The sequence below is a fragment of the Mastomys coucha genome, unplaced genomic scaffold (assembly GCF_008632895.1).
Source record: "Mastomys coucha isolate ucsf_1 unplaced genomic scaffold, UCSF_Mcou_1 pScaffold22, whole genome shotgun sequence".
In the NCBI taxonomy this organism is placed as follows: Eukaryota; Metazoa; Chordata; class Mammalia; order Rodentia; family Muridae; genus Mastomys; species Mastomys coucha.
The window spans coordinates 155,036,371-155,062,402 of NW_022196905.1; the positions used below are offsets into that span (position 1 = coordinate 155,036,371).

At 47.8% G+C, this 26,032-nt stretch overlaps 1 protein-coding gene and 1 long non-coding RNA gene across 10 annotated transcripts in view; both read left to right on the forward strand.

Annotated features, from left to right (window-relative positions):
• The window catches only part of Arhgef7 (Rho guanine nucleotide exchange factor 7), a 113,985-nt gene that overhangs the window by 21,210 nt on the left and 66,743 nt on the right, over positions 1-26,032 (forward strand). For 5 of the 9 annotated variants that reach the window (XM_031339061.1, XM_031339064.1, XM_031339057.1 and 2 more), the window contains exon 2: positions 10,395-10,481. The exons of 2 other annotated variants lie outside the window; for them this stretch is intronic. In XM_031339061.1, the coding sequence (XP_031194921.1) occupies positions 10,395-10,481 (87 nt within the window). Of the gene's footprint in view, positions 1-3,662; positions 3,779-10,300; positions 10,482-26,032 lie in introns of those variants that run through there. 2 more of the 9 variants (XM_031339068.1, XM_031339069.1) reach the window with 2 other exon arrangements.
• On the forward strand, positions 3,609-5,672 carry LOC116068914. The gene is made up of 2 exons (XR_004109753.1): positions 3,609-3,723; positions 5,384-5,672. It is a non-coding gene; the product is annotated as an uncharacterized LOC116068914 (long non-coding RNA).

Consider the following 26,032-nt stretch of genomic DNA (forward strand, 5'->3'; position numbering starts at 1 on the left):
AAAAAAAAAAAAAAAAAAAAAAAAAACAAACAAACCTATTTCTCCAAGGATGCTACACCACACACCGAGCTCTCTCCCAGCTGTGCCTGTTTTACTTCAGCCACACTGTGCTGAGTTCAAGAGCCTTTTATCTCTTTGTCACCCCTGACACTGGTAGAGTCCCACTGGCCTTGATGCTGTCCTGCAGGGGTTTAGTTTGCAAGCATGCAGGCCAGTGTCACTCCACCCTTCTTGCCCTGCTTTCCTTGAGCACAGGGCCTGCCTGATATTTATAGAGCTGGACTTTGCCCCGCTCACCCTCAGCTGTTCCCAACTCGTGGCCAGCCATCTTCCTGAGGGGCTCTGTGGGTTTCACTGTCTTTTGTCCACTGCATGCCTGCCCTCTCTGTGTGCTGCTCCTTCCAAGTCCCCATGAGCAAAGGCACAATGAGGTCGCCTCCTTGGACGTGGCTTTCTGATGTCAATTAGCTATAAATGAAGCTTCTTGAACAATTTCAAAAACACATGCAACACCCCCTTCTGTGTCTATCTCTGTCTCCCTTCCCTCTCTCACTTTCTCTCCCTCTCCCCTTCTGTCCCCTTCTCTCATATACATCATAAAAATGATAATAAGAGCAAAGACTTTTTTCTGTACGATCAGAGAGTTAGAAATGTCATCAATGGCAGTTTAAGATACCATGAGCAAGAGAAGAAAGAGATGCTAAAGGATCCAAAATATCGTAGAAGTGGAGGAAGGAGGCAAGGCCTGGGGAGATGGCTCTGAGGTTGGGAGCCCTTTCTACTCTTGCAGAGGACCTGGACTTCATTTCTGGCACCCACATCACACAGCTCACAAGTACCTTGTACTCTGATTCCAAGGGACCTAACACCCTCTGTCCTCTGAAGGCACCTATACAGGCAGGGTGCTTATAAACTCATGCACATACACATACACTTATATAAAAACAAACACATCCTTTTAAGTGGAGGAAGCAGTTGGGTTCCCAGATGCTGTCCCATCATTTATGGGCATTCACTAACTCAGAGCCCCAAAGACAGATGGCAAGATACAACTGCTCCATGAGAACAGTTAAAACTTCAAGGGAGCCGAGCAGGGGTGACACATACCTTTAATCCCAGCCCTTGTGAGGGAGAGGCAGGCAGATTTCTGAGTTCGAGGCCAACCTGGTCTACAGAGTGAGTTCCAGGACAGCCAGGGATACACAGAGAAACCCTGTCTCGAAAAACCAAAAAAAAAAAAAAAAAAAAAAAAAAAAAAAAAAAAAAAAAAAAAAAAAAAAAACTTCAAGGGAAGCTGCTCAGTTTGACCTATGACTCTTGTTAGCTTTTCTGTCTAAAGATCCCTGAAGATACAAGAGTGACTTCCATGGAGGAGTGGAGTGGCTTACTCTGGCCACATAGTTGGGTATCAGAGTAGGACACATGCCCTTTCCAAGTTGCTCTCATTCAGCAGTTCCCACTCCACAGCCTGTTTATGTAGCATTTTTTGGGAGGAATGCTGTTCTGTGTCACATGATATGTTTCTAAATATTTTCTTATCCACTTTTGACATTGGCATGCCTTTGGGTTGCTTGCCATCTCTCCATTGGGCTGGACATGCTTATAGAGTTGGTGGGAACCAGGTCCCGGGGGATATGGGCTAACGTAAGCATAGCCTGGGTCATCTCCCAGTGTGGCATGTTTCCGGTGTCTCCGCATTACGGTGGGAGTAGACACCTCCGGTGTCTGCTGCTGCTCATTGCAGTCTGACCAGTTCTATCCAATCAGAAAATATTTAGTCTTCCTCCTGGTGGCTGTGGCATTCTGTCTGGGAGTTGGGATTTGGGATACCCTGGGAACACAAAAGCAAAAGAAAAATATACATTATTAAAGGCTTCCATTTTCCCCCAGCCAGCTTTCATACTAAGCCATGTGTCTTTGAGAGGACTGTATTTGGTAGTTAGATACAGACCTTGGCTTTTGCTCGCTGCCTTCTTTGCTGTCCAGCGGATTGGGGAGAATTGTCTGCAGACAGGCTGCGAGCCTCACTCACAGGCGGGCATTCACTCCATGCTGTGCTGCATAGAGTGTCTGGGAGGAGTGGGACCCTGCTGCAGCCTAGCTGAATCAGCAGGCCGGCTGCTGTGGTGTAAGAGAGATCTGTCTGCAGGATCCCTACACGCTGCGCTGTGAACTAGGGAAGACATGTTGGCCTGTGGGAAGGTTAACGGCTTGGGGATAATTATTGTCTCCCCCAGTTTATTTAATAATGAGGTACAATAAGTGCACAGTTACAAGAAGCCTTCGGCTGCTGTCATCCTTGGGAGCATCTTCTGTTGCCACTGCTGGTGGGGACTGCATGTTTTCTGGTCAGATACATAAAGAAATCTAGGCACTTTGGTGGGGGTGGGAGGCAGGACCTTGTTGTGTACCTCAGTCTGACCTTAAACTAAATATCCTTCTGCCTCTGCCTCTGTCTCAGTCAGGGTTTCTATTCCTGCACAAACATCATGACCAAGAAGCAAGTTGGGGAGGAAAGGGTTTATTCAGCTTACACTTCCATGTTGCTGTTCATCACCAAAGGAAGTCAGGACTGGAACCCAAGCAGATCAGGAAGCAGGAGCTGATGCAGAGGCCATGGAGGGATGTTCCTTACTGGCTTGCTTCCCCTGGCTTGCTCAGCTTGCTTTCTTATAGAACTGAAGACTTCCAGCCCAGGGATGGCACCACCCACAAAGGGCCCTCCTACCTTGATCACTAATTGAGAAAATGCCCCACAGCTGGATCTCATGGAGGCAGTTCCTCGAGGGAGCCTCCTTTCTCTGTGATAACTCCAGCCTGTGTCAAGTGGACACACAAAGCCAGCCAGCTTTCTCTGTGATAACTCCAGCCTGTGTCAAGTGGACACACAAAGCCAGCCAGCGCAGTGGCCATTACTGGCCAGCACCGGCACGACACTACTTATGCGCTGTGTGATGATGGTCCATCTTGGGAAAGCATCCTAGTCTTTACTGACTTTTTTTCCAGTTATGTGTTTCCAGCTGCCCCGGGACGCTTTCCAGGCTAAGGTCTCTGTAGAGAACAGGTTAACATTAAATGAATGAAGCTGAATGAGCCCATTTGTGAGTTGAGAGATAAGTCTGTGCCCAAGAGACCATTATTCCCCATTGGCCTATAGGGGATAGTGCATGTGTGTGTGACAGTGCGTGTGTGCGTGTGCGTGTGTGCATATGTGTGCGTGTGTATGTGTGCGTGCACGCGTGTGTGTGTGTGTGTGTGTGTGTGTGTGTATGTGCAGGACTCCTAGAGTAAGCCTGAAATAGACTCCAGAGCCTCTGTCATCAAGAGAGGACTTCCAGCAGAAGCTGGGCTTCAAAAAAAAAAAAAAAAATCCAGTGTGTGGTGTGAATGTCCAACAATAGCCTCCTTGGATGGGGTCCCTGAGTTCTGGTGCTTGTTGATTCCTGGGTTCCAGTGTGATGTCACTAAGTGCAGAGCTAGCATGAGATGCTCACAGCTCTATGACATAGTGCCAGCACACCCTGTAGCCAGTACCACCAGTGCCCAGAGGGAGGCATCTCCCCATTTCCTGCCTGGACCTCACACAGGCTGAACCCCCTCAAGGCCAGAGAATGGGCAGCCTGTGTGTCTCTGCAGACGCAGCCGGCTGATGAAGTGTGCAGCAGTTTGGGACAAGTCTTGGCACCTCTTTGAATAAAATAAGAGCTCCCTCTGCTGCTCTCTGTATCCTTTCCTGGGGGAGGTTCCTGCACTTCAGCCCACACGACCGTGTTAGCAGGTAGGTGCGTGGGTACTCCAGGTGCGTAGCTTCTTACTGTGAGGTGCCAGTGGGCTGGCCTTAGGGCTGATGTCTAACAGGGAGCTAAGGTGTGCTCGAGTGGGTCCTGCCATGTCGTGCATGGTACAGAGAGGCACAGGGTTCAGAACACATAGCGATCTTCCCCACTGGGTGGCAAGATTAATGTTGGTAGAGTGGGACCTTTGCTCTGGAGTCGGGAGCTTGAGTGATTCTCCTGTGGGAGAGAACTGGAATATTCTTTCCCCAACAACTCACTTCCCTATTTTATTCACTCACTCACTCACTCACTCACTCACCAGGTCTTGGGATATTGAGCACCTCCCAGGAAACTTAGCCTCTGACAGTTCTTACTGGACTTAAGCCTGGCCGGACATCAGAATCAGGTGGGGTTTCAGGCACACATAGTGGCTTTGTGCAGTGAGAACCCAGAGGCCAGGGATGTTGGGCAATGGGTTCATGCTGCCACAGCATAAGCAACTCTCTCCTTTGGTCTTGGTTGCTCAGGCGGCAAGTGCGCTGCCTGCTCCTAGCCTTGCTGACCCACATGTCCTGCTTTCTCATACAGCTGGTGCAGACTCCTTAAACACTGTCCAGCTGTCTGTTCGAGACAGCTGCCTTCACTGGCACTTGGTTGAGACTGTTGGGGAGGGACTCACTGCCCCGGCCAGGAGAGCTGCTGAAGAGTGGAGGCGAAACTGGACAGCTGTGAAGGTCCTGGAGTCTGGTTTCAGCATTATGTGGGGGCTAATTTTCACATCAGGCGCACTTCGATCAATTACCAAGCACAGAAGCTACTTCTAGGGAAGCCAGAAGGGTCTTGAGGTGACTTCTGGTCCTGACTAGCTCCTGGTGAAAGCTTGCAAGTTACTATTGTGGAGAATCGTTCTCATCATCCCTGTGACTTGACCCGGGCAGAGCAAGTGTCAGGCCACTGGTGTCATTCTAGAGTGCATGCAGAGCCCTCTGCTTGGTGGTCCCGCTAATCAGAAAGCAAGCAGCTGTGGACATTCTTACATGGAGCTTTTGGGGACTATGATTTCTCCTGGGTAAACAACAGCTGGGTCCTAGGGTAGAAACGAGTTTAACTGTCAAAGAAACTGCCTGACATTGTGAGCATTCTCCTTGTTCTTCTTCTCCAGTGTTAGCTGGAGGTTTTGTTTGTTTGTTTGTTTGTTTGTTTGTTTTTTGAGACAGGGTTTCTCTGTGTAGCCCTGGCTGTCCTGGAGCTCACTGTGTAGACCAGGCTGGCTTCGAACTCAGAAATCTGCCTGTCTCTGTCTCCTAAGTGCTGGGATTAAAGGCATGCGCCACCACTGCCCAGCATAGCTGGAGTTTTAATGCGTTTTCACGTGCATGCTCATGCTGGTGTGTGTGTGTGTGTGTGTGTGTGTGTGTGTGTGTGTGTGTGTGTACATGTGTGGACCCTGAAGGCTGATGATGTCAGTTTTCATCTGTTCATTGACTATGTGCAAACTGTCCTTAGAGAAGCATGAAGGACTTTCCCATGTTGTTTTGTCTTGTAATAATCCTAGACATGTTGTTTTTCACCATAGTCTCCGATGCCCTTGACTATGTACATTTCAGAAACCAGCATGGACTTCTGAGGTGTCACAGGTGTTCCCCTCTGCCCGGAGATGGTATCTTGCTGTGCTGCCTGGACTTAAACTTATCAGCTCAAGTGATAGACCTCCCCCTCTCAAGTAGCGGGGACTGCACTTCCATTCTAAATGATATGATCTGCTGTGAAGTTGAGGATTGTAAATATTGCTGGCCTAATTTATTAGCCATTTGATCCAACAACTCAGTCAGGCTACTGGCCTTAAATTGGACATAAGGAAATAGACCTAGAGGGGTCAAGTGACTCCCCGAGTGACATGTTTGTTACAGTGTTAGAGTTACTCATTCGTAATGTTGACCCCTTAGTTTTCCAAACAGCGATGTTCATTGACATTCTAGTTACATGCACCCATGTACAGGAACCAGACTTAAGAGTTATGTGGGCAAGGACATTTTAAGGTAATCCATGGGAAGAGCCACAGCTTGTGTGTCCACAGAAAGGAGCCTGTGACCGTAAGGACACACAGGCAGTTTGGTTGTCATAACATTCCTCTCTTGTGTCACACATAAAGGCAGACCATCATCCATTTCCTATCTTCCTCAGACATACTGCTAAAAGATGAAATTCTTTCTTGTTACTTACAGGACAATCACAAACGTGCTTTATAAAGAAAACAAAAATGAATGAAGTGAGACAGCCAGGGTGTTAAGACTTCAGGGACCCCAGTGGCAGGGACTCTGTGACTCTGTGTTCAGGGACCCCAGTGGCAGGGACTCTGTGACTCTGGGTTCAGGGACCCCAGTGGCAGGGACTCTGTGACTCTGGGTTCAGGGACCCCAGTGGCAGGGACTCTGTGCCTGTAGGTTCAGGGACCCCAGTGGCAGGGACTCTGTGACGCTGGGTTTTCTAATTCCTCACTGAGACTATAGGAGGCTCTAATGAAGCTTTTAACATTTAAAAGTCTCTGAATGGGTGATAGGCCATATTTGAAATTTGGCTCTTGTCACTCATAAGGTGTCAAAGAATTAAGTCCCATTACAAAATTCCTATTTCCATGTGCTCATCTTTATGAATGGCTACTCAGCACATGCATGGAGAGAGCAGTCTGAAAAAGAGTTGGTGGTGGGCAGAACTTCATTCTATCAAGGTGGTATAATCCACAGATGAAAAACAATCTGGGCCTGTAAGAGAGCTCAGTGGGCAATGGTGACTGCCGCTAAGTCTGAGGACCTGAGTTTGATTTCTGGGACCCACATGGTAAAGGAAGAGAATTGATTGTTACACTTGTCCTTTTAACCCCCCCCCCACTGTGGCACACATGCCCTACACAAGTACGTGTAATTTAAAAGATCACATTTCTCACTAAGACATAGATCCCCAAATAGTTTTGCTTTTTATAGTTAACAATTATCAAAATAAATGTTTGTTGTTTCCATTATTTTATATACTCCTCATACAAGAAATGAAATTATCAATTAGCCTATGTTTTCATAATCAAATGTAGAGATGAACAAGAGATGATTATCATCTCAATTACTGAAATTATCTCAAATACTGAACTGTAACATTGTCCTTAGGGGAAATACAGAACTTGGAAACCAAAAGACCCTGGTCATAATGTAGATCTCTTATTTTTAATTTTCACGTACTTGTGGATGTGAGTGGGTGTATACATGGTTGGTCACAAAATTCTGTCAACCAGTGAATACATGACCTTATTTTATGGGCATTTTTGGAAAATATATGCTATAAATGTTATGTATTTACTTACAATAAGACATCATCTCAAGTACAGCACTGTGTGATATACCACACCATGTATACATGTATAGTACTGGTTTGTCACATAATACACATACAGACTGACCAGACAGAAAACACAGCACCACGCCCATGTACTGGGCATTGTATAGTAGAGATGCAAATAAAGTCTTGAGAAAAGTACTATGCAAAGATCATGTGGTTGGCTTCATGAAAATGTTAAAATTGTACTATAGAGGGAGCTAGCTGCAAGATGAATGTGCTTTGAACGCTGACCTTGGGGCAGGCATTGAAATTTGTTCAGCAGAAGGGGAAGATGTGGATAAAGGTGGCTCTCCCTTAGAAAACTGGCTCCCTCTCTTTTTTTTAATAGATTCAAACTGGTTTAAGGCTTGAAACATTGCTTAGTCTTGTAGTCTCTGACGTAAGGGACAGATGCAGTGGAAGTAAGGCTGCATTCAAGCTCGGGCTCACATTCTCCATGTCTTAGGGTATTTTCCCAAGGCAGGCTTGGATTGTCACTGTAGCTGCGGTGAGGACACTTGGTGCTGTCTTGCTGATGTTTACTCTGATGCCATGTTTGACCATTTCCAGGACTTGGCAGTGGAGTCTACTGTCCTTCCAGCCCAGATCTCCTCTACTTTCCCTTCCTGTAACCAAGCACTCTCTGCTTACGTGCTCTGCGTATTCGTTACGGCCTTGATGCTATTACTTATATTTTCTGTCATACTTTCAAAGTCGTTAAGGGAACTTGGCCAAACTCTTTTCTGACAGTTATTGATGATAGCCAGCTTGCTGCTGCCCCAGGCTGTGCCAGCATGGCTGATATTGCACATGGTGGTGGCTTTCCAGCAGTCTCATATGGTAGTTTCCTCGCCGGCCTTTGAGTGTTAAAAGCTTTACTAAACAGCTTGCCTAGGCCGTGTGCCTTTAAAGCCTGTATTATCCCCTGACTAAGGGGGTTAAATGAGAGAGATGGAATATTTTGGGGCATGAAAATAATTGGTGTGGAGCGAACATTTTCAGGTTCTTCACAGAAATGAATCGGGACATTAAGTTAGTGACACCCAGAAGGTAAGGCGTTGCCCTGGAGAGTGTCCATGGACTGGGATACAGCGCTTGTGGAACCAATCCTAGAACATTCTGGATGTCATCCACACATATTGTCATCTCCTGTGATCTGGCATGCAGTTGAAGGGTTTTGTCCTAAGTGGCCCCAGGGTTTGATTTTAGTACCTCATTAGGGGCAGCTTATATTTAAAAATTGCCCTTGGAATTGTCACACAAATAGCAAGGTTGCATGGTCTCTGAAGCATTTGCTCAGGGGTCTGAGATGCTGTTTTCATCACAGTTTTGTTTTCCAACATTCATGGAAAACCGCTCTTCAGCACAGCCCTCACTAGAGAGAACAAAGTCTTTCCTAAACCCTTTCTCCGTACACTACTCTCAGCTCGAAGTTGAGACGTCCACAATGGATCACTCTTTTAATGATCAGCTGAGGAAACTTTAGGTGGCTCTGGCCCCAGGAAATGTAACTGAATTTTACTTGCTTCCAGACTTGAGATGCTGTCTAATCCTTTTTTACTAGTCATCTCATGAATCCACATTTTGCTGCTTTCCCATCTTCTCCACAGTTTCATGAGGCATTCAGTGTTGCCTTAGCAGCCTGGTCCACCGATGTATCTTTTTTCCTGTGGACATATACTGTTCACTCACAGCCAATAGCAGTATAACTCATGCCCCAGTGAAGCTTATTTAACATAGAGATTTTCTTTTTCCCCAGTAGGACATCACTACCTCCTGGCCCTTAGCAACTCTTTAGCATGCCCTTTAGCATGTTTGGAGACCAACTGACAGTAAAATCACCAACTAAAAGTACACGGCAGACAAACATGATACTAAGCATGAGATGGTACTTGTTTATACTTCTGAGCACTAAAGCGACTGGCCTTTGCTCATTTGGAGCACAGAATGCACGGTAGAGCAACTTGTCATTGGGAATGTGCTGTATCTATTCTGGGGTTAAGTGGGAAAGTTTACAAATAAACCTGTGATGACCTTATGAATGGGTCTCTGCAAAAGAAAACAATGTGGAAAGTCCTCTTCCCCTAAGAACATTTCAGCTGAGGGTGTGGGCTCATTTCTCTCAGCGTTTCTGAATACTTGCAATTTTTAGAGACCTAAGCACTTTGCAGAGACCACTGGATTCCTGAGCATAGTGGGTGGGTGCTGTGATTTCTCACTTTAAAAAAAATTTGAATATTTTCAGTGGATGATGACTTAAACGCCAACATTTAATTCTTCTAATTCACGTCAGAAAATCTGTTCTTCATAAACTCTTAGGATAAGAAACTTTAAGAACTAAATAAAAAACTTTTTTTTTTTTTTTTTGATATATCAGGGTCTTCCTTTTATTCCAGTCACGGATTCTGCTCGTTTCTCTTAGTGTCTAGTATGGTTGGGTGCATAACATAACATGGCAAGTGTGGCAGGATTCCTCAACGGGTTCTTCTGTGGGCAGAAGAAGCACTGGGTGATATAGGTCAGACTTTCCCTTGCTGCTCATGGTGAAGGCTAGCAACAGGAGCTTCTCTGAAGCCTTACCCACAGTGGCCAGCTACTCTCGTTAACCAATCACAAAGCACATGGCCTGTGTTTGGGAATAGAAATCTGGGCACTTTCATGCCGACCTGCAGAATTTAATGCTGCTCATTAATTTAAGCTATGGCTTTAGAGTTAAAACTGCACTTTGCAGGAACCGAGGTGGGAAAGAAGGGAGGTTCTCTCGAACCTTTTTGGGGCTGTTCGAGCAGCAGAGGCAGAGTTCTGTGCATTAGTGAGGTGCGGCCAGCAGAATGCAGGTCAGGAGGCGGGGATGGCAGCCCAGAGCCGGGCCTGGAGGAGGGGGCGAGGGGCTGGAGCGGAGGTCTGGAAGCAGGCGTGCAGCAGGCAGGGCCGGAGCAAGGCCGGGAAGTGGAGTGCGTGTGGCGGGACCCCAGCTATGGTGAAGTCGGGTGCGCACGATGCCGGAGCAGGCCCTGAAGGAGATGGGGCGTGTGGTGAGGAGAGCCGGGCCGGGAAGGAGGAGTGCAGGAACTGGGTACCCGCAGCTGAAGACGCAGCACCCGCGGGAAGAGAGCGCGGGGGCGCGGCCTGACGACGTCACTTCCGGTTCTGGGCGCGCTTCCGGGTGCGGGCAGGGGCGGAGATTGGTGCAGCCCGAGGAAGGGGAGCGGATGAAGCGTCCGGCCCGCTCAGCGCCGCTGTGTGTTGCAGGTCTACCCGGAGCCGCGGAACGAGAGCGAGTGCCTGAGCAACATCCGCGAGTTCCTGCGCGCCTGCGGGGCGTCCCTGCGTCTGGAGGTGGGTGAGCGCGGGGCCGGGCCTGGCCGGGCGGGGGTGGGGGAGGTCCGGTAGGGCTGGAGGAGGGAGGCAGGGCCGGGGTCGAGGGTGGCGGGGAGGTCGGGTTGGGGTCGCGGGAGCTGTCGCTGTCTGGGGCGACCGTTCCTCACAGCCGCCTCCATGGAGCGGGGCTTCTTGTCCCAGGAAGAAGCCTTTCGACGTCTCCTCGAGGCCGGCGTGTGGACCCCACGCCTTGTTCTGGTTCCACGAGAACCGCTGGTTCTCGATCTCCTGTGCAGGTGGCAAGTTGATAGCCCCCGTTGCTCGGGGACACCTGTCCAATCCTGGAAACCGCCCTTTGGGATTCCCCAGCATCACATCCAGGCCCGACCCAGCCCTCAGCAGGTGGTCAGGCAAGGTCCAAGCTGAAATGTCGAGGGCCAACCCCCCTTGGCTTCACATCCTCATATGCTGCTTCTGCAGGCCCAAAATTCGGCGGTGTGGCAGGATCCTCCACCCGTAATGCTTACGTTAGAAAACTCACGAGCCTGAAACTGGGGTTTGCAAAATCTGCTTCTGGGGACAACTCCGCGGGATTGTCTTTTCCATGGTGCTTGATGAACAAACACCCTTTGTGGTCCTTCAGTGTCAGTTCCCCAGGGATGTCGCTGTTTCCTTGCTTTTGTTATTCCTGGGGCAGTGTTGTAGATATAGAAAACTGGCTTTGCTTTTGGGGGACGCTCAGGTGGATGAGCTTTGCAGTCACTTCCTTCTGATGTTTGCAACCTCACCGTGTGAAGGGTTGGTAATGGCACACATGCTCCAGTCCTGTGAGATGACCCAGTGCAGCTTGCCTTTCCTGGTAGGACAATCTTTGACTGTATGTTTCTTGAGATGAATTGTAGAAGTCATCCAGTCACGTTTGGAAAGTGTATTTAATTGAAATTGGACAGATAGTGGTTTATAGTGATTCAAGTGTCGCTGTCTTTTTGTTAATTTATTTGATGTCTTCAGATAATTGGATAGTGGCTGGGCGATTTCAGAGAGCCTCACAGCTCTTTAAACATGGGGTATTGGTGGCACCAGCCTTGCCGTTTTAGTAACGGGAGATTTACTTTGTCTGACCTTTGTCATAGGATTCGATCTCTATCTTCATGCGCCTCGGTTCTGTTTATGTTACCATATTTTTTTTAGTCTCACCCTACACATGGCAGAAAACCAGTGTAAACTGTTATGTGAAACTCGCCCCTTCTTTCCAGCTTTGTTGCAAAGGCTGTTGTTGTTTCATATAGCAATGACGTTTAGGGCTCTGAGTTTGTCCAGAATTGCTGTCAGAGCCCAACATGGACTTGTCTCAGGCACCGAGAGCAGCAGCCCTCAACACAAGCAGGTCCTTGCTAAGGATTTGTTATTGAGAGGATGAGTCTGAACTTGTGATAGCAAATAGGTTTCCCCTTGAAGAAAAAAAAAAAGACCAATTGTGTCTTTTGTGCTGATTTTAAAGAGTAAATATCTCTTCCAGTTACTTAAAAATATTGTAGAGGAAAATACAATAATTTCCTCAAAGTATGCCATACTTAGACCCCCAGGTTGTTCTGCTATCATGCTTTAGGAAGTCCCTGTAGAAAGGAATGGCTTTAACTCACCTGTCAGTCAGTAACTGAGGGGAGAGGCCTATCTAGGGAAAGACCTAGTCTTCCACAGACAGAAGCCAGGAGGGAAGGGCCTTTGAACAATACCAGGACTGACACATTTATTATCCAACCAGTTCTCAAAAAAATGGGAGACTGAAAACATTTTAAAATCAAATGGGAAACAAAACAGCCTAAATTCCAATGGAGCTTCTGTTCTTAGTACTTAATACCAAGGGGCTTTTCCCAGGGCGTTGTTTCAGACGGAATTGTGTTAGTACGAAAGACTGTCTAGCTCACTCCACTTTAGCTCCTAATGGCTTCTTTAAAGAAAAGAAACTTACCACCACCGTCTCAGTTATTTTATTTTATTGGTTTTTTGAGACAGGGTTTCTCTGTGTAGCTCTGGCTGTCCTGGAACTCCCTCTGTAGACCAGGCTGGCCTCAAACTCAGAAATCCACCTGCCTCTGCCTCCCAAATGCTGGAATTAAAGGTGTGGGCCACCACTGCCTGGCCCATCTCAGTTATTTTTACGTTTCTAGTGCATGTGTTCATGTGTGTGTGTGCTAGTGTGCCACTGCATTTGCTCAGTGGTCAGAGAAACTGACGGTTGCTTCTCTCCTTGACCATGTGAGTTCCAGGGATGGAAATTTTTAGCCTTAATGGCAGTGGCCTTAACCTGCTGAGCTATCTTGCTGGCTTCTTTAATTTTTTTACAACTTATTTTTCTACCAACTGTTGTCCTTAAAATATTTGGAGTAGGTGCCAGGGAGATGGTTTATTCAGTAAAGTGCTTGGTGTGCAAGCATGAGGTCCAGAGGAAAAGCTAAGCAAGTTGCTCCGGATCTTACTTATGTGGTTCGGAGATAGTAGGGTTCCCTGGGCCTTGCTGCCTAGAGAGGAGAGCCCATCTGGCAAGCTTCAAGTTCAAGTAGAGCCCTTGCCTTGGGAAAAAAAAAAGTGGAAAATGACTGACAGAAACAACCAGAGTTTACCTCCACATGTATGCCCACATGTGTACATGTGTGTATGTGAACTTGCATACATTAACACGCGCACACACATGCACTTTTATTTTCTGATTTGTCTAGAAACTGGGCCCAGAAGTGCCAGTCTCTTTCTATCTGTATCTTAAAAATAACCAAACCTGTGAGGGTGGTGGTGCTGTTGGCAGTGGTGATGTGCTTGCCGTTTGCAAACAGACAAACAGAAGTACCTCAGTGAGCTGAGAGACGGTCACAGAGTCCTCTGTCTGCAGTTCCTCAGCTGGAATAGCTGCAGAGATAGAGAATTTGTTTTCTTATTTGATGTTGTTCTGTCCTCAGTTATATTAGATATATTTGTTGATGGTCACAGTATACTAGCTATCAAGATTTTCTTATCCGGTAATGATAATTAAGCACCTGAATAATTGAAACGTGAACTGCAGCTAGCCAGAGCAGAAGGCTGCCTTCCTTGAAAAAACTTTTTCTTGTTGCTTGTACTCCCATGATGCTTGTACTAGTTTTATTCAGTATCTGAAGTTGGTGTTAGAGAGATGGCTCAGTGGTTAAAAGTACTGCCTGCTCTCCAGAGGAGAACCTGGTTCATGTCCTGGCATCCTCACGATGGCTCACAAGCATCTTTTAACTCCAGTTCCAGATCCAGTGCTGACCAATTCTGGCCTCTGTAGACACGCACACCTGGTACCTAGACATGCACCCAGGCAAGGCACCCATAAACATGAAATAGTAATAAAACAGAACTCCTTAAATTAAGGCCACATGAATACAGTCCCAGTGGTGTCTTATGAAGCTTAGCCCATGTCAAGACACACAGCATCAGGGATGTTAGCAGCAAAGATAGGAAATGCAGCAGTGAACTTTGATTTAGTTGTTCATCAGAGAAATATCCGTTGTTCTAAGAGTGTTTGGTTGTATATTACATATTTGCAAATTTTATAATGCACACTTTCTATCATGAATTTTGAAAAGTTGGAATTTAGCACTATTGTAAATGGCTGTACTTCAGGTCATTTCCTAAAGTCTAAGATGAAATTATGAAGTGGGAGCCATGTTGGCTTGAGTGCTCCTGGCAGAGTCCTCTGCCCAGATGGCACTGGCCCTTCCAAGGCAAGAGGAACTGACAGAGCAGCGTGTCGTCACCACGGCTCCTGCTGAAGAACTAATGTTGCTTCCTGTGCTCTGGGAAGGGGAATAAGATTTGGATGTGATTTCTCAGGGTTGCCAGGATGATTTCTGGGAGTCTGTCAAATGATGCAAGTCACACTCTCTTTTTTCCAGCCAGTTCTGGCTTTGGGACACATGTGGGACCTGGAGGGTGGGACCAGGACCCAGTGCTGCAGTCTTACCTCTTGTCATCTCAAACACCAGACAATATCAACACCACTTCTGCTTTAGTTAAAATCATTAATTAAAGTATTAACTGTCTGTGAAGAGGCCGTCATCCAAAGGTCTCAGTGATTCAGAACAGAAGTGGACTTTGCCCTTCCTTGTTCTTGGATGTTTTTTGGCTTGTACTGTTGGTCTTTCAGTTCATTAGAGATTAAGATACTAACTGCCCGCATAACGTTTGCTTCACAACCTAGTTTCTTAATACGGTCTAGTGTGGTGTTTCAGATGTGTGACTACATTGTGGGATGGTTAAGTCAAGCTAGTCTCCATCTGTCACCACCATAGACATTTCTGTGATGAGAACATGCTAAGTTCTTTTTATAGCACCTCCACATATATGTTGTCAGCTGTAGCTGCCACACTGCGGTGCCCACTGAAACTCATTCTCTGGCTGCCTTGACTGTCCCCTGTGACTGGGCGTCCTACCATTGCCCTGTCCACCTCCCAGCCCGGTGACTGCACTTGTACTGCTCTTGCTTCACCAGCTGGTGTTGGGCTGTCAGCTTACTCTACCCGCTGGTCCTCCAGGTCTACTCGCACTGCAGTGATGACAGGGCCCCAGTCCTTCTTTTCACTCACACTCTAGTGTCCCGGTGCTTACATGCACCTTGTTCTCTCTGACGTCTGTCCATCTCAGGTCGTTTCCATTTTGAGGCTGTTGTGAACAACTTTGCAGGATATAGGGAACACATGTTGCTTCTCCAACATTGAGTAGTTTTTGGATATACACCTGGTAGTGGGGTTGCTGGATCACAGGGTGATTTTTAGTCTCTCTCACCCCCTCCACCCCTCAGTTTCTGTAATGTATAGACTAGCTTACATTCCCACCAGTCAGTGTTGAAGGATTCCATGTCCTCACATCTCACCAGCAGGTAGCTCTTGTAGTTTTGACAGTAGACATGCTAAGAGGTCAGACGTGATCATTCATTGTGCTTTACTTTGCGTTTCCTTGATATTAGTGATGTTGAACTTTATGAGAAATATCTGTTGGTTATTCTTAGGCCTTTTGAGAAGTGGCTGTAGAATAAAGGTTTTAGGTAGTGGTCTCACTTCCTTGTTTGTTTTGGACATCAGCTTCTGTCTAGATGCATGGTTACAGCTGGCTTGTGTGCACCCCCCAGCCCCCCTACCCTCGGTCAGTTGGCAAGTGAGTGTTTTGATGCTTGCCTTTTGTATGTGCTGTAAGAAAGGCGAGTTAGCAACAAACACCACAGCATGTGCTGGGCAGTGCCTGTGGAAACCATATTTTCTCCACTTTCACCCATGGTGCTTATTCTGCTTCTAAGTCGCCTGTGGTCTGTGTGTGTTACATAAAGCTCAGAAAGTAGAGAAATGTAGGGGGAAAATTATGTGATACTGCCGTCTAGAGATTTTGTGGCTAGATGTCCATGTTAGTGATTTAATCTTTTTTCAGTGCACACATGTAGATAGCCTTAGAGACCTGTGACACTGTAGCATGTATGTTCTGTAACATACCTTACCTTGATATAGCATGGTAGCAGCGTGGCCGTCTCTTCATGCTCTTTGTGTTTGTCTCTTGATTCAGTGACTGCCTCTTGAACGCCAGTAAATCCTGTCAGATGTGGACATGGGATTCAGTTTCCCCTGCTTTAAACAGTGAAGGCATTTGCATCTGGGTGCTAGCACCTTGAATTGTAACCATCATCGCAGGCATGTCACTGCAAGGCTGAAGGTGGGAATTCATACAGACTTTGAACAGCCGCCTCCACCTCTGTTGACTGATGTCACTGTCTGTCAGGGTACCTTCCTAGGAGCCCTGCAACTGCTTTTTCCCCTCAGAGAAGTAGGCCTCCAGAATACACAGTGTGGTTTATCTTTGTGTGTCTTGCTTGGTGTGGTAATCAGAGGCAGGAATGAGGCATTCCCAATTCCCTGAGGTGGATTTGTGAGGATATGAAAGATCAGCCTCAGCAGATACACGGTGGAAACTGGACATCCGCTGCACTTCCAGCCTGGTACCTGTAACCAGGGGCAGAGGCACTTTACAGGGGGAGCTCCATCCAAAAGCAGGCTTGCAGCTGCTTGAAAAGAAGAAAGAAAGCTGAGCTTCCTTTGAGTGAGGTTTTCATTCCTGCCTCAATGTGGAGAGACTTCCAAAGGACTTCAGTCTCCAGTGTTGAGGTGAGCCAGGGTAACTTAGGTACTTAAAGTGAGGTTTCAGAAAGGAAATTGCTCATCTCTGTCTAAACATTTTTTTCTTAAGAATAAGCTCATCAGTGGCCTATGCAAGTCTGGACTGGACTTAAAGAACTTGCGATGCCCTCAGGTTGTTTTGTGAGTGCATGGTGGTGGAGATGATGGAGAGGCCAGGCCACTACAGCTGGAGGCCATGGTGGTGGAGATGATGGAGAGGGTCACTACAGCTGGAGGCCATGGTGGTGGAAATGATGGAAAGGGTCACTACAGCTGGAGGCCAAGCTGTGCTCTTCAGCTGTTCCTTGGGAGGGTGAGGGGGCTGGGATGCTGGACAGAGCATAACCTGTTGGTTTCTGTGAGCTTCCCAACACTCTTGCCAGTGATGATGTGAACGGGAATGTCCTCCATAGGCTCGTATGTTTGAATAAATGGTCCCCAGTTGGTGGAGCTCTTGTTTGGGATGGATTATGATGTGTGGCTTTGTTGGAGGAAGTATGTTACTAAAGATGGTTTTTTGAGGTGTCAAAAAATTTGCCAGACGATCACACTTTTATTCACAGCACTTGGGAGGCAGGGCAGGTAGACCTCTGAGTTTGAGGCTAGCCTGGTCTACAGAGAAAGAGTTAGAGGACAGCCAGGGCTCGAACACAGGGAAACCCTGTTTGGAAAAAAAGCAAACACCTAAACAAAACCGAACAAAACAAAACAAAAACCTGGCCCCATTCCAGTGTGCTCCTTCTCTGTCCCCTCCTTGTGGATACTGATGTGAGTTCTCTCTGTGTCCCCTCCTTGTGGATACTGATGTGAATTCTCTCTGTGTCTCCTCCTTGTGGATCACAAAGTGAGTTCTCCTCTAGTCCTGCTGCTCTACCGTCATAGACTCCAAACCTCTGAAGTTTTAAAGTTTTAAACCCAATTAAGTTCTCGTGTAAGTTTCCTTGGTTGTGGTTACTATAGCAGAGGCACTAATCATGCCCACTAAGACGTTTGGAAGTTAAATGTACATAGTTAAATATTTTGTCAAAAAGTTCTGGTTACCTGTGTCTGCGGATTTTAGAAGAGCTGGGACAGTGCTGGATTAGTGACAATTCTGAGGTGGTTTTGCCCAGCATGCATGTGTACGTTTCTGGTGGAATTTGAAGGCTCTTGACTGTGTGTTTCTAGAGTCCATGCATCTCCTCCTAAGCTGTCCTTCTGAGCATCCTCACAATGTAAGCTTTGAATGTTATTAGATTGTGGCTCTGCACAGAGTATTTGGGCCTTCCTTGGTGTGATGGTTGGTTTGGTTTTAAATGTCAACATTCCTCAACCTGAAATCATCTGAGAAGTGTCAATGTAGGACAGTCTAGGTTAAGTTGGCCTGGAATTCGTCTGTGGCGATTATTTTGGTTATTAATTGAAATTGGGAGACACAGTCTGAATGTGGACCCTGAACTTTGTGACTGAAGGAAGCTGGCGGAGCATAAGCACCAAATGAGTTCTGTTTGTTTCTGTTTGTGATTGTGTATGTAATGTGGCTAGCTGAGTTCCTGCCTTGACTTCCCTCAGTGGTGACTGCAACCCTCTCTATGTTAGTCAGGGTTCTATTGTTGTGAGGAGACACCATGACCTTAGCAAATCTTTGGAAGGAAAACGTTTAATTGGGGCTGGCTTATATGTTCAGATGTTTAGTCCATTATCATCATGGCAGGCAGATCTGGTACTGGAAAAGTAGCTTGAGAGTTCTACATCCTAGTCTACAGGCAGCAAGGACAGAGAGGGGGCAGAGGGAGAGAGGGAGGTGGTAGAGATTGATTGGGCAAGCTTGATGGTGAGTAAGCATTCAGACCTGTGAGCCTGAGGGGACCATTCCTATCCCCACCACACTCCCCTGAGGTGCTTTTGTTAGGCTGTTTATATCACAGTACCAGAAGTCAAGCTAGCATACTGGGGCTGCTGCTGGCCTGTGCTCATACAACACTAAGTGGCTAGGGGCTGGAGAGATGGCTCTGAAGTAAGAGGCAGAGGACCCAGTTTTGTTTCCCATCACTCACATAACCACCCATGATCCCAGTTCCAGGGGATCTTACACCCTCTTTTGGCCTCCTGGGGCACTATACATATGGTGTACGGGCATATATTCTGATGGGTTTGAGTCGCGGCGGAACCCGTCTGCAGACATCAGGCTTAGACAGTTCCACGTGCAAGAGGTTTAATTGAGAGGGAGTAGGGGGGTAGTGGCACAGAGAGAGGGGAGAGAGAGAGAAGAAAGAGAGCAAGATGGAGGAAAGTACCCATATGTCGTGAGGTAGCAGTCCAGGTAAAGGTGGGAGCTGAACCCAATGGATTCTGGGAATATGGTGGCCGTTGCCCTGGCGACAGGTCTGTGGACCCGCCCATATCCGCCGCAGGTTCTGGATGCTAACATATTCAGGTCAGACATTTGTAAAAAATTAAAATTAAGAGGTTAAGGGAGAGCCACTGTGTACTGCTGTACTTAGCGTTTGCTTGTTTTGCGTGCCCATTGTCTTAGCAGCTTTACAGAGTCAACATTGATGGGGTTTTCAGAGTAAACAGGTGAATTGTTTTGTGACAAGACTTTTTCTGGAGAGATTGCACGCACACAGGTATGTACTCATCGCAGGTACAGAGTTCATGACAATCAGAGTGCAGTTTGTGAACCAGTGAGGTGACTGGTTTCTTACAGGAGAGTGGGCAAGGAGTGTCTCCCAGGAGCAGAACTGACGGTCCTGAGAGCTGGGAATGTAGAGCACAGTGCGTAGTCAGGCAGCTCAGCAGGTGGAGAGTCCTTTTCCCTTTCTGGGTGGTTCAGGTGGCCCGAGCCTCCTTAGAAAGCTTGTCTGCTTTGTATTTCTGCTGGGCAGCTCAGCGGGTCTCACCTTCTTCCCGGTTGCTTGGTGGGTCTGAGAATGACTCACTGCCTGCTTTACTGCTAATAGACTCTTGGCAGGGAGGAGCCTGGTGAATGTGGTCAATTTCAGGGACTTCCTGAAGCTATTTCGAGCTCTTTACTTCCTGTCTTAGTTGACCGTCCCTGAGGCTGGAGTGATTCACTCCCCCTTAGACGAGCCTGCTGTCTGACCTCCTTGTAACCCTTCTGTCCTAAACATCCCGGAGTTTCACTTTCTCTGTATGTTCTATGCCTTAACAAATTTCCCTGTGAGAGGAACTAGAAGAGTCCTGATGATAGGAGTTAGGAGAAACAGTGGGGAGCAGAGGGGTGGGAGGATTTGGGGAGTGGCTAGGTGCTAGATAAGGACCTAGGTCTGGAACTTTCCCAGTAACCTCTGCCTTAGGAAATTCCATGTCAAGGGAAGGGTGCCCAGCACACAGTGCTTGTACAAGCCCAAGTGGATTGAGTCTGGATCAGAAGCCAGCAAAATGTTAGAGGTGAGTGAGTGGGTTTGGGAGGGCTGAGGCGGCTAGCCCTGCATGGCCCTTTCCTGTTTCCTTTGCACTGTTCCTGCTGCAGAACGCTTTGATCTAGGCTCTCTAGACTTTCCCTGGGCTCCTAGAGCCAGTTGTTTCAGAATCCTCACTGCAGCCTTCTGCATGGTGTAGTACCTGTCTGCATGAGGACATGGGGATGGAGACCCTGAGCTTGTCCAGGCTAGGTAGAGGCTGGCCCTGGAGCTTTGCTTGTTAGGACTCCTTCTTTTCTAAGGGCCAAGTCGGGGTTGGAAGTGTGAGTTTTATTCTAACTGCCGTGTGTGCTGGGGTGTGGTCTGGGGTGGGGGCTGGCTCTTGCTACCTCTGGACCATGCCCCTGGCTTCTTTAGTGTTGAGTTCTTGGCCTTCTGTCTTAGTACTGGGTGATGAATGAGCTGTTCACATGTGTTACTGTAATTCTGCTTTTTGTTTTTGAACTTTGCAGGATAGTGTCTGTCCTTGGAAAGTTGTGCATACCATGCAAACTCTCCATTCAGTGGGTTCTTTCCTCCAACTTGTGTCCTGCCTCCTCATCATGCTCATGACGGGATGGCTCACATGGTCTCTAACCCAGTGCTCTGCTGGCCTGGGCCTGTCACTTCTGCCAGTCTCCTGCCTAACTGATCCAGGGAAATGTGCAGGTTGGACCTATCCAAGACTCGGCCTTAGAGGACTGGTCTCTCACAGCATCACCTTGTCTTGACTTCTGTGCTCTTGGACCTACACTTCTAGTAGTGTCCACTGCTGGACATGCCTGAATGATAGCTGACTAGTCTGTGCTAGGAGTTGTAGCTTCACAGAGGTCAACTTATTGACACTTCTACCAGCTCTTGGGAAGTAGCATTAATGCCTGGAAACTTAGTGCTGGCGACCACCATGCCTTCTTGTCCCTGTGCTTGGAGAACCTTCTGTCTTGTTTTTAGAGTTGTCACCTGGGCAGGTGAAACACCCAGTGTCACGCCTCCTCCTTTCTGGGTGCGCCGGACTGTCTGCTTGTCTGTGGCTCCTTGAGCACCTGTCCGTGCTTGTGGATCACTAAGTAGTCATTTGTTGAACTAGAAAAACTCCCCAAAGTGTCTATCCAGAGGCCTTGTGGAACCCTTGGGGGGTTCATGGGGTGACCAATCCAGGGACTTGGGGTACTTGTCAGAGACCTTAGACATCCTTCAGGAACTGTGGGGCCTATCTAGGGCCTTAGGTTGTTATCTAAGACAAATAGTAGATGTAGCGTGATTTAAATAGTCTGTTGTTACTAATTAATGCTGGAAATTAATACACCAGCAGTTAGCTTTTTAGACAGCTATTTGCAAAATAAAAGACACAGAGACCTTTAAAGTTTATCCCAGCCTTATAGCACTAGAACTGGGCAGATACTGCCCCTCTAAGCTAGTTTATCCCAGCCTTATACCTTATAGCACTAGAGCTGGGCAGATACTGCCCCTCTAAGCTAGTTTGTCCCAGCTTTATAGCGTTAGAGCTGGGCAGATATCGACCCTCTAAGCTAGTTTGTCTGTTTCCCTGTCACAGTTCCTGAGATGCTACTTGCCATCTGTTCTGTCAGGCTGCCTCTGCTCCATCAGGCCGGCCCTCATGGCCATATGCTCATGGCCCATGCTACCCCATGACGGCTCCTCCTCTTTTCTCCTCTCCTGGCTCTCCTCATGGTCCCTACCTGAGACTCCAAGCCTGGAACTGAACTCTGCCTCTCTGAGCAGCAACTATCTGTCAGCAACTTTATTAACCAATCAGGGATAACTTGGGGGGCAAGGTTTACACAACAAAAGCTGGTAAGCTGGTGTGTGTATGTGTGTGTGTGTGTGTGTGTGTGTGTGTGTGTGTGTTCGCTTGTCTTGGGCAGCAGCCAGATCTTTGGACACAGTATTTAGTATTTGATTACATAGTAGTGCCAGACCATCCGCAGCAAGCAGGGCTGAGTTGTGTTTGTGCTACCCGAGTCTCTCTCCTCTTCCCCCTCTTCGTCTCTCTCCTCTTCCCCCCTTCGTCTCTCTCCTCTTCCTCCCCTTTGTCTCTCTCCTCTTCCCCCCTCACACCTTATCTCATCCTCAGGGCTACAGAGTTTTTGATTGCTCTTTCAGAGCCTTGCTGCATAAACTGTTGCAGATCAAGTACAGTAGGCTACGTAGGCTTTGTGTCCCTGTGTCAGATGGGTTATGTGAACTCTGACTTGTATCCAGTGGGTGCTGTTAGCCCTGACATATGGGGATCAGTTTGAAAGGACAGATGGCTGGTAGATGGCTCTGTGCCACCTGCTGGCTGCTATTGACTCCTGGTTTTAGTGCTGGCTTCCTTATGACAAAGCTCAGTGGAAGGATGCCCAGCTCCTAGAGACTTAGACATGGAAGAAGTTTCAGAGTTAGAGGGCCCTGAGCTTAGCTAGGAGTGGTACCTGGCATGCTTCTTCAGTTCTAGGGGAAGGATAACTGAGGCAGTCCCAGAGCAGCCGCAGGACGGAGGGCCACACACACTGTGCATCCATTTTCTCTGGCCTGTATGTTTCTGCTCTGGGGTGATGGAGAATGCCCAGAGCCATTTCAGGTTCTGTGCAGGGGCAAGTTGTTCCTTTAGCCTTCACAATGGGAGGCTTGAGGGATCCTGGGAGGGGCGGTCTGTGAAAGTGAAAGAGTCTACAGAGAGCTCTACTGCCATCCTGTGTCTCCATCTTGCAGGGAGCCCAGCTGAGCTTAGTTTGGTGTCCAGTGGGTGGGCAGTTATTGGCTTGGGGTGGGCTCTCATGTGCCCATTGAAGAGACGGGGCAAGGTTGTACCTCTGAACCTCCAGGTGAGAGTGCAAGTTTCAGGCTAGGCTGTGGTTGTCACCCTAGGAGATGCTGCTGCTGAGCTGGGCGGCTTATGTGGACTGACTCATTGACCACGTGGGTCTGGGAAGCCCTTCCTTTGTGTCAGTGCCACAGGGCCAGAGCAGGACAAGGAGCAGACACTCTATCTGAAGGGCGCTTTCCCCCGCATACATACGGGTGCTCCCTATGTTCCTACGTTCATGGTGGGCCAGACGGTGGGAAAATGCATCACTGATATTTGTGCTTTTATTTTTTTCTCAGTCCTTGTGGAAAATGAAACAGTGACAACCACGACAGATGAGTGGCTGTAGAATGAAGGTTGAGATGCACAGGCGTGGCTGAGAGTCGTGGGACAGAGTGACTGCTGCCTGTGTATATATTCGGGAATCTTGCAGTTATTTACAGTGACCGTTCAGCACACACAGTGCTGGGGTCAGAGCTTTGTGCCAGCTGGGTAGATGCTGTGTCGCTGAGTTAGGTCCCCTCCCCTCCTGTGTCTAGTGAGACAGGTTTCTTTCTGGTCGTCCTTTAGTTGTCTTTCTGATTTCCTTTGAAAACAGATCCAGAAGTCAAAGCCGTTGTCTGCTTGGCTGTCAGATGCCCCCTTCTCTTGACAGCCATTTGTCCTGCGTCTTCGTGCCTGAGCACCCTTTGTGTCCTGTGCACCAGCAGGGGACAGGTCCCTACTGAGTAGGAAGGCAGACCCAAGGCCTCGCACTGTGCTTACATGTGAAGTTTATGTCTACTAAGTATGTGCTACAAATAAAGTAACCTCTGGGCGGTGGTGGCGCACACCTTTTGATCCCAGCACTTGGGAGGTAGAAGCAGGTGGATCTCTGAGTTCGAGGCCAGCCTGGTCTACAGAGTGAGTTCCAGGACAGCCAGGGCTACACAGAGAAACCCTGTCTCGAAAAAAACCCAAAAAACAAAAAACAAAAACAAAAAAAAACAAAACCCCAGAATATGTATTTCTGCCCAAGTTTGTATTAGGCTTTATTGGTGTTCTCTCATAACTGTTCCTTCTCCCATGGTGTGCCTTTGATTCCTGTGGCCTGTCTACTCTACTCTCCAGGGAATGGTTGCCTTATTCCTCTGTAGGTAAGGGGGCTCATGCCCTCGTGAGCTTCAGTGGGTGGGAACAATACAGAGACACTCAGGTCTTGGAAACAGCTGATGAGTTTGGTATTTAGGGCTAGCCAGCTCATCTGTTGAACTTTGGTTTGCTGAGGGCATGGATGGCACCTGTTCCCCCCTGGGGAGGGGACAGCTGACTTCCCAGGAGTGCAGAAGAATGGGAAGTCTTGGTAGCCAAGAGCAGATATGAGAAACCCACTTCTCTCCAGCTGTAGTTCCACAGAACTGGGCCTACCTGCCTACCGTTGTGTAAATTGTGGGGTTGTGAGCTTTGAAGTTGCAGTCTCTGGGGAAGGCCATGGGGCCTTCTAGGACTGCTCACTGCTGCCTGTAGCTGGAGAACTGGGGAGGGCAGTGGGCCCTTCTAGGACTGCTCACTGCTGCCTGTAGCTGGAGAGTGGATGCTTTCATTTCCCCCTAAAGGTTAGTAGTGGTAAGTGGGTGCCAGGGAGCTTCCTGCCCTCTTCTCCCTGGAGTGTTTCTTATATGGGAAACTGGAAGAGCACCACAGAAAATACCTTGGGTCCAGGACTGATGCTCTGCATTGAGTTATACTCTGCAAGTCTTTACATGTTTGTTTAAATTGTATTTTGCTAAGCATTTAAACTACCTTTATAGACCTGGTAGTGCTTGTGAATACTTCATTGCCTATGTTAACATACAGATAGATGCTAGCTTTCAGAGTTTCCCAAGGCACTTAGCATTGAAATCTGTTACTTCCTGTTTAGCCCCTGTTCAGATGTGCACCGTGTTCTCAGATGGCATACAGCTTTCTTTCTTTGAGCAATCGGAGTGGAGTCATGCCTCATGCGACTTCTAGCAAAGATCTGTTCCTCACGTTTATCACTTATGACTTAGAATTGTTAATTTTTATTCTTTACAAATTTACACATATGGTATACTTTGATTCTGTCCTCCTGTTTACTCTTCTCCTTTCCCTCCCACTGAACCTTGTCTTCCCAGCAAGTCCCTAACCTTCTTCATGTCTTTGCCCTGTGGCCCACTGTGCTTAACTAGGGTTGCCTGCATAAGGGTAGGTGGGGAGTTAGGTGAGCAGGGGTGACTTGCACTGTAGCCCACCCTCCCCTAGCAGCCATTACTGCCTGCACCTCCTCCAGGAGGGCTGGGCCTGTATGCAACCGTCCTCCCCCCCATGATGGATTGTCGATGGTCCCAGCCTTGTACACATAGCTGCTTGCTGTGAATTGATGGATATAGACAGCCATGTCATGTCCAGATGATGTGTTTCACTGTCTTTCTTCTGCAGTGTTTCTGCGCCTTGGAGGGGTAATGCCGAGCTTCTGTTCGGGGCTGAGCACTTGGGCTAGTTAAGCCCCTGTGAGTGTTTTGGAAGCCTACAGAGGCTCCTGAAACAGGGCTGAGGAGCACTGTCCTTTGGGTACAAACACATTTAGAAGGCGGTTTGATATCATGTCCATAAAGCAAGACCACAGAGTTCATTTGTTTTCCTCAACTCCCCTTTAGCTATGCCCATCCCAGCCGTAAGCTTTTGACGAGGTTTACAGTACCAGACACATTTCTTCCCTGTGGAAAAGGCCTAAAACCCAGACAGAAAACAGTTGGTCATTGCTTTGCAGGCAGGTTGGTAGTGTAGCTAGCAGGGTCCACAGCTGGGTAAGACTGTTGGCACTTTTCTCTATCAGCAGACTGGAGAGCATCTTTATGAAAGCCCAGCCAGGAGGAAGGAGGCTTCCCAGCGTAGCTGCTGCTTGTCTCTCTGCCATTTTCTTCTAGTTCCTTTGACAGTCTTGCTGTATAGCCCGTGCTGGCCTCCCCTGTGAGATGCTCCTGCCCTATCCCTCTTCCTCCCTCAGGTGCTCAGATTACAGTTGTGTGTCTGTGAGATGTGCACCTGGTTGTAGTTGGATTCTAGTTAAACAGTTTTGGCAAGGATTCTGCATGAAGGTGTTCTAATTTCACTTAGCATTTTATGAAGAGGACACTTAGTGTCTGCCCCTCTGTCCCTTAGCATTTTATGAAGAGGACA